Here is an 8,891-nt window from a genome sequence, read left to right on the forward strand (position 1 = left end):
GGTGGTGTAAGTTTGAGAGCTACATAATGTTATTTCTAACAGAAAAAGCTAAAGTTGAGTTCTGGTCATGTGATTTTATTGTGAATGAACCTGTCGAAAGCGATCCGAAAATGCTGATTGTTTAGTACACTGAGAGGTTTTCGAATCATCAAAATGATAAGATATTGAGTAATAAATGGCTGAACGTCGCATGCACTGTGCACATAAATGCGTGTACAGGACTACGCAACCATGTGACATAAAAGTTTGGTCCACATAGTTCACCTTTTTTGCCACGTTTCGAATATGACGCCCATGTTGATTAGTGCTCCCTTTTACACTATGTAGGTTCAAAGAATCAGAGCCTCTTTGTGCAGTGCCAGGAGCCATATCTCTACCACCACGATAAAAGCCATTAGCCGGAGGGGGGAGGAAGGGGGCACAATCCCCCAAGTTTCGTAATAATGAACTGTGCCCCTTTTAAAACATATTCGCGCTCGTTTTCAACACTATCACAACTGTCCCTTCATTTTAATATATTACACTTAACGTTTGTAGCTTCAAACTAACATGACATATTCAACTCAACTGTTAAAAGATGCTTCTGGTATATTTTAAACCCCATTTCTTTTTTTAAACTTCATAATCATAGCTAATGCCAAGCATCAATTGCCATTTGTTGAAGAATATAAAGGTTCAAACAGTTAATGAGTGTTCAAACGCAAATGCTGTTACATTAAAACATGTCTTTCATGTTATAGCGCTGTGTTCTTTTAACACCTCTCAACTCCCTCTAAATAATAGATTTTTCGTAGCCTCCTTTTAAATGCCCCTTATTCAAAGCGACTGACATCATTTTTCTTCTCGAATTTCAACAGAATTCGCTCGTTTCACTCATTTGCATTTATAGTATCTCATTAAGTAAAATATTTAAGGTTTCATCTATTCTTCTATTATAAGATTGTGCTTAAAATTACTTCAGGATTGAGGATTTTATGTAAAAATGATCTAATCAACTTCACATATCTTTACATTTTTGTTTGGTCGCTTCGCTCGCTCGCAAATGAATCTTCAGACAATAACACACAACTGCACAGTATGGTGCTGAAGCAGTATCTCGGACCATTTAAAGAGAAAATGTTGAAGATCATCCCCCATAATGTTTTAATTACAATGTGTATAATTTATATAGGGGTATAGAGCAATGTCTAAACAAAAATAATCTCGCTTTGGGATAACAATTTGTAGGTGCCACCCGTTCCAGAAAGTGCTCATTTTAGTTGTTGCACCTACACTTTGAAAGACGTTTCGCCGCCCATGACATAAGTTAATTTATTTGCTCTTTTTTAGCTGTACCTTTTGACTGCATTATATGGTCTTGGAACAATCTGCCGATACACATGCATGGTAATTATATTATATTTCTTTTTATAAATCAATTATATGATTTATAGATGATGGAGAAACTATGTTGATTGAATTAACCTTTGAATATTATTGTAATGAAAGAGCTATGAATTTGGCCAGAAAACCTGATAAGAGTAATAATGATTGAATACATAATATTGTTTTAACATTATGGGGCAAGCAATTTTATATTTCAATCATTAAGAAGCGTTTGTTATCATCTGATTATGTCAAATAGCTATAAATTTACAGCGCACATAGATAGACATTGTTAAATATAAGCTTGGTCAACAGGGGCGGGTTGATATGTCATGGACTGTGTTAGGTGCGAAATTTTAAGGGAACGTATAACGATGGAGGGGGAAATATATATATAAAGCATGATCGATTGATCTAATTGTTCTCTCTTATAAATATTTCAGATTGCGTTTTTCTTGAATGCTTGCATCCTGTCGGCAATTGCTAGTCTTGGAGCACTTGGATATCACTGCTTTCTAATTTACTACTTTGCGAACAATGGCACTTTTGAGAATTGTGAAATTTTTAATGCTTGTTTGGTAAGAGAAATGATTCTTAAAGAGAAAATTGATTTCTACACACACGCACACACACACACAAGTTTTGAGCCTTTCGTATGTTTCTTCCGATGTGAAAAAATGTCATTGTAGGAAAGTCCCGTGAAAAGATTGTTCTTAAAGGATATTAATATGCCAAATAAATAAATTTATAACCGTGATCACCATAAAACACATTTGCAGACGAGGGACTTTCTATACTTGCTTGTCAGAGTTGATTCCCTGTTTCTTTTTTCAGTTAGAAACGATTCAAATGAAAACAATAGCCCGTCATACTAGTTTGACAATCAAATCAGCACATCATTTGTTTTAATTTGAAGAAATATCATGAAACAATGCTTTTAACCTCAATTATAGACATTTTTCAAATTGCATTAAAAACTATGCTCTCATTTATGTCCGAGCTATTATTGCATTATTGTCAATAGCAAGAATACAAGCTACGTACATTAATTGTTGCTAAACAAACATAATGGCTTGCATTACACTTTACAACATAAAATGCACGATATTTACATTCTGGCAACAGGTGAATGAAATAATTCGCAACAATGAACTTAACGGAGATATATACGAGATCCCAATATGCCATTTTCGTAATATAATCCAATGTAATGCACAGACCTTTGTTAAGTGCCTCGTTACAAATTATTCCATTCACCTGTTACGAATAATTGATTTCATTTGTCAGAATGCGAATTGTTTGTCCTACCTAGCACAATTAGGCTACTGTATTATTCAATTTGCATTCTGACTATCGAAATTCAATTATTCATAACAGGTGAATGACATAATTTATTAATAATAATAATAGTAGTTCAGTTCATGTATAGCGCAAAGATTTATGCATTAAATTTGATTACTTGACTGAAATGGATTTTTGTATTACCTTATGAAAGGAAGCCTAATTTATTTGATTATATCGTCTTTTATTTTCAGTATATCATCGTTCCAATGTGTGTGTTGGTTGTGCTTAGTTTCATGGCGTTTATCAGTGCTCTCGTTGGCTCTATTTATTGTTGCAGGGGTATGTCCTCCCCTCCGCCCTCTACATTGGTAAGGAAACCCAAAAAATAGCCATTGGCAAAATCATCGTAGTGCTATGAGTCCTATTTATTACATTTAATCAAGTGATTTGTTTATATATATATATATATATATATATATATATGTGTATATAACTATATAAACATACTTGCATATATACAATAGAACTCTTTTTTTAAATTATGTACACACACACACATATATATATATATATATATATATATATATATATATAAAAGTGCAAGAATACTCAACTCGGACATGACAATGGGTGTTCCAGAAAATGTAGGCGTGAAGAAAATGGTCTAGGAACGTGAGACGTAGCTGTACGAGCTGTAGCTTACAATTGTATTACAAGCTTTCGGCTTGTGAGGCCTTCTTCAGTTTCTGAAGTGCAAATATATACAGAAACAAATACATTGTATGAACAAATATACATGGCATACAAACTTAATATCACTCAAGCATAGTCATCAAGCATCATGAACGTAGCAAAAATTATTACGAGAAATACTTCGCAATAAACTTAGAAATGATTGTGCGATTTCAAAGTGTTTTACCTTGCTTGTGTGTTGGGATGTCGGTGCTATGTGTGTGTTTATTCAGTTGATGTAATATATGTGTACGTGTAGTAAGGGATGTGCGGTCAAGTGTGGATTACCGAAGAAGGCCTCAGAAGCCGAAAGCTCCTAATAAAATGTTAAAGAACAGCTACGTATCACGTTCCTAGACCATTTTCTTCACGCCTATACAGTGGGAGTCAAAAAAAGTTTACACCTAGAAAATTACTCATTATTTTAAAAATCATCTATAAACAGTAAATTATTATACATCTCATGAAAGGGTGTTTTATCCCGAATCATTAAGTATCACTTTGTGTGGTACATGCTCACGATTGGATGAACAGGAGGAATTGTTTGCGAGGGTGCAAAATCGACTCGCGCCAAAGTTCCTTATGCGATGTTAGCATAAAACAATTGGGTTTTGGGTATTAATGCGGTCCTAGCAGATCCAAATAACATCCCTAACACAATTAATCATGCCACACACATAAAATATCGAACATCAAATATCAACGCACATTTATGTGCGTGTGTGTTTGTGTATGTGACTTTGCTTCTGCAAAAAGCATATGCAATGCATTCAGTTGATAAATTCAATTAATTCTCTCACTCCGCTAATCCCAACATAATACCTACTGTAGGCATCACTTTGGCGCAAGTCGATTTTTGCACTCTCGCAAACAATGCCGCCTGTTCATCCAAGCGTCAACACATACCACACAAAAATGACACCAAATGATTTGGGATAAAACCCTCTATTTACAAGTATAATAATTTACTGTTCATAGATGATTTTTAAACTAATGAGCAATTTTCTAGGTGTAAACTGATTTGAATGAGAGAATCACCCGGTTTTATTATTTTGTTGATTGTTAACGTTTATTGTTCTTGTATCTTTTCTTTAGATGGTAACCCAGCCCGCTACTGTGTACGCCCAGCCCCCTCAAAATCAACAGGCTTATGCCTACTAAGTACTACCAACAATAATTTTGAACGTGCCTCCAAAAAGAGTACTTTACTGAGGTGGGTTTCAACAGGTTAATATTATAATCAGGTGGGCTGTATCTAATACAGACCACCTTATATTTTTGTTAAAATCGCCTTTATTATTTATTATTTATCAGGTGGGCTGTATAACGTACAGACCACCTTATAATTTCGTTAGAATTGCCTTTATTTATTTATTATTTATCAGGAGGGCTGTATAACGTACAGACCACCTTATAATTTCGTTAGAATTGCCTTTATTTATTTATTATTTATTAGGTGGTCTGTCGATGACAGATCACCTATTGATTTCGTTAGAATTTTCTTTCTTTATTCTTTATTCTTTATTCTTTATTCTTTCTTTATTTATTAGGTGGTCTGTCGATGACAGATCACCTATTGATTTCGTTAGAATTTTCTTTCTTTATTCTTTATTCTTTATTCTTTATTCTTTCTTTATTAGGTGGTCTGTCGATGACAGATCACCTATTGATTTCGTTAGAATTTTCTTTCTTTATTCTTTATTCTTTATTCTTTCTTTATTAGGTGGTCTGTCGATGACAGATCACCTATTGATTTCGTTAGAATTTTCTTTCTTTATTCTTTATTCTTTATTCTTTCTTTATTTATTTTTATTTATTCCGTACACTTTTTTTGTGTATACGTTTACTCGAACTCGACCTGGTCAATTTCCTTCAAATTTCTGCTAGTCATCAGGCCCTATGATATGAAGTTCCCGAAACCTTTTTCAAGTTCATGGGGTCATCGTGACGTCATCCAGGCGCCATTTTGTAAAAATCAGGTCATTATCATATCTCAATAACGAGTAATCAAAAATAAACCATATTTAGTATACATCAACTTCCGGTCAAAGGTCAACTAAAAATGTCAACAAAATCCGTGCGCGCACCTCGACGCGCACGTACGCCCGCTTAAAATTTTTAAAATGCTCCAATTCGTCCCAAATTTTGTTTGCACACGTTTCAGGTCATTTTAAGCATTTCAAAATTTTCCGTCCGTAAGTGTCCCCGCGCGCGTTGCGCGCGCTCACAGCGCGCGTAAAAAGTCAAATTTAATTTTTTTTACATGATTTAGATTCCTCTTACCGTAAATGACAATTTACATTAATTTCAGTCACTCTTGACCTTTCATAAGGCCGTGAGCGCGCGTCAAAGTTCAAAATCCGCGCGTGCTGCTATGGGCAATATAATGCAAATTTGATCAAAAACATGCCATTTTAAAAATCAAAATAGCTCTTCAGATAGTCCATTGACCCCCAATTTTTATATCATGGTTGGAAAAAGCATGAGTTGGAGATATGAATTCATGTCTCATTTGATCCTCAATTAACTCATGACGTCATCATAATGGCCTCCGAACTCAAAATTTCAATTTGCATATTATGACGTCAGCAGATTTCTGGAAAATAGACTGTATCTCTGTCAATATTGATCAATTTTCTTTCAAATTTTGATATGATCTAGCTGAGACAATTCTCTACAAATGCAGTCACCACGATATTTCATTTTGACAAAGGCATCATGGCGTATTTTTGCGATTAAAGGAGGCATGTCAATTTTTCACATTTTGCGTGTATTCTCTATGGGACATGACTTTTTCTCAAAACTGGATTCTACTTCCTGTCTTTTGCGAGCAATATCTCCGTCGTTTTAGCTTTGTTTACGCTGAACTTTGAGTATGTTGTAGCTGAGACAATAAGCTATCACAAGTGTGCCCTTTATTTTTCGATCAGATGCCGGGATCATGCTCATATTTCAATTACAAAGTGGGATTTGTGCATTCCATTTTCCGTTTACGTGTAATCTCTATGGGAAATGTTTTGGTACATCGGTAACGCACTTGACTTCCGACCTCGAGGTCCCTGGTTCGAGTCCGGGCGTCTCCAACAATTTTTTTTTCTTCACTTTTTTTTCTTTTTGACCATTCACTCTACCATCTCCTTTGAATATTAAAACACGTACAATCGCAAATAATGTAATAAACAACCATATTTACTTTATTATTACCCTATTATCACTAGATCCATTACTTTTTGCGTGTAATCCTTATGGGAGATGACTTTTTCTCAAATCTGGATTCTACATTTTTGTCTTTTGCGAGCAATATCGCCGTTATTTCGGCTTGATTTTTGTTGATTTTTGAGTATGTTGTAGCTGAGACTATGTACTATCTAAATGTTCTCTAATTTTTTTCAGTCTGATGTCATCGTGGTCTGTTGATGATAATCATCAACATCATCATGATCATCATCATCATCATCATCGTCAATCCCCATTACTATCAAGATCATCATCATCATCATCGTTGTTTACATGTCTATATAACTTCTCCCTTTCTCAATATAGTAAATATTATAATACATTATAAGACTTGAAGACAGACCACCTAATTCGTCCCCATGACGAATTAAATTTCTAGTTTATTTTTATTTCTTCCGTACACTTTTTTTGTGTATACGTTTACTCGAAATCGACTTGGTCAATTTCCTTCAAATTTCTGATAGTCATTAGGCCCTATAATATCAAGTTCCCGAAACCTTTTTCAAGTTCATGGGGTCATCGTGACGTCATCCAGGCGCCATTTTGTAAAAATCAAGTCATTATCATATCTCGATAACGAGTCTTCAAAAATAAACCATATTTGGTATACATCAACTTCAGGTCAAAGTTCAACTAAAAATGTCAACAAAATTTGCGCGCGCACCTCGACGCGCACGTACGCGCGCATTAAAATTTTAAAATGCTCAAATTCGTTCCAAATTTTTTTTGCACACGTTTCAGGCCATTGTAAGCATTTTCAAGATTTTGCGCGAGAGCACTTTTTTGCGCGCGTTTCCGCGCGTAAGTGCGCGTACTGACATTTTACAACATGGAAACGCCAAATTTTCTCTATCATATCAACCACATTTTTCCAAGCATTTTGATACCTTGTTCACCTTTTTCTGACCAGTGATAACGCAATGAGCGTCCGTCAAAGTTTACAGCACACGCGGATCTGCATTATCCCTATCCACATTACATGTGCAAAAACAAGCCTATACAAAATTCATTTTAACTCTTCAGAATGGATAGATACCCCCAATTTTTTTCATATTTAGATAGATCATGAGTCGGAGATATGATTTCATGTCTCATTTGACCCTCAATTAACTCATGACGTCATCATAATGGCCTCCGAACTTAAATTTTCAATTTGCATATTATGACGTTAGCATATTTTTGGAAAATTGATTGTATCTCTGTAAATATTGATCAATTTTCTATCAAATTTTGATATGTTTTAGCTGAGAATATTCTCTACGAATGTATTCTACACGATATTTCATTTGAACAATGGCATCATGGCGTATTTTTGCGATTAAAGGAGGCATGTCAATTTTTCACATTTTGCGTGTATTCTCTATGGGACATGACTTTTTCTCAAAACTGGTTTCTACATTCTTGTCTTTTGCGAGCAATATCTCCGTCGTTTTATCTTCGTTTACGCTGAGCTTTGAGTATGTTGTAGCTGAGTCAATATGCTATCGTAAGTGTGCCCTTTAATTTTCGATCAGATGCCGGGATCATGCTCATATTTCACTTACAAAGTGGGATTTGATAATTCCATTTTCCGTTTACGTGTAATCTCTATAGGAAATATTTTGGTACATCGGTAACGCACTTGACTTCCGACCTCGAGGTCCCTGGTTCGAGTCCGGGCGTCTCCAACAATTTTTTTCTTCACTTTTTTTTTCTTTTTGACCTTTCACTGTACCTTTTCCTTTGCTTATTAAAACACGTAGAATCACAAATAATGTTATAAACAACCATGTTTACTTTATTATTCCCCTATTATCACTTGATCCATTACTTTTTGAGTGTAGTCCCTATGGGAGATGACTTTTTCTCAAATCTGGATTCTACATTCCTGTCTTTTGCGAGCAATATCGCCGTTATTTCCGTTTGGTTTTTGTTGATTTTGGAGTATGTTGTAGCTGAGACTATATGCTATCTAAATGTTCCCTCATTTTTTTCAATCAGATGTCATCATGTTCTGTTGATGATCAACATCAACATCATCATGATCATCATCATCATCATCAACATCGTCATCACCATTACTATCAAGATCATCATCATCATGATCATCATGATGATCATCATTGTTTACATGTCTATATAACTTCTCCCTTTCTCAATATAGTAAGTATTATAATCTATCATAAGACTTGAAGACAGACCACCTTAATCGTCCTCGTGACGATTTAAATTCTAGTTTATTTTTATTTCTTCCGTACACTTTTTTTGTGTATACGTTTACTCGAAATCGACTT

At 34.8% G+C, this 8,891-nt stretch overlaps 1 protein-coding gene across 1 annotated transcript; it reads left to right on the forward strand.

Moving 5' to 3' along the window:
• Nucleotides 1-1,335: 1,335 nt before the first annotated feature.
• On the forward strand, nt 1,336-4,547 carry LOC115918850. Its single transcript, XM_030992554.1, has 4 exons — nt 1,336-1,386; nt 1,809-1,943; nt 2,901-3,017; nt 4,477-4,547. The coding sequence occupies exons 1-4, from the start codon at nt 1,384-1,386 to the stop codon at nt 4,540-4,542; spliced, it is 321 nt and encodes a 106-aa protein (XP_030848414.1). The 5' UTR covers nt 1,336-1,383; the 3' UTR covers nt 4,543-4,547.
• Nucleotides 4,548-8,891: the final 4,344 nt, after the last annotated feature.

This window comes from Strongylocentrotus purpuratus, unplaced genomic scaffold (genome assembly GCF_000002235.5).
Source record: "Strongylocentrotus purpuratus isolate Spur 01 unplaced genomic scaffold, Spur_5.0 spur5_scaffold_20, whole genome shotgun sequence".
NCBI lineage: Eukaryota > Metazoa > Echinodermata > Echinoidea > Camarodonta > Strongylocentrotidae > Strongylocentrotus > Strongylocentrotus purpuratus.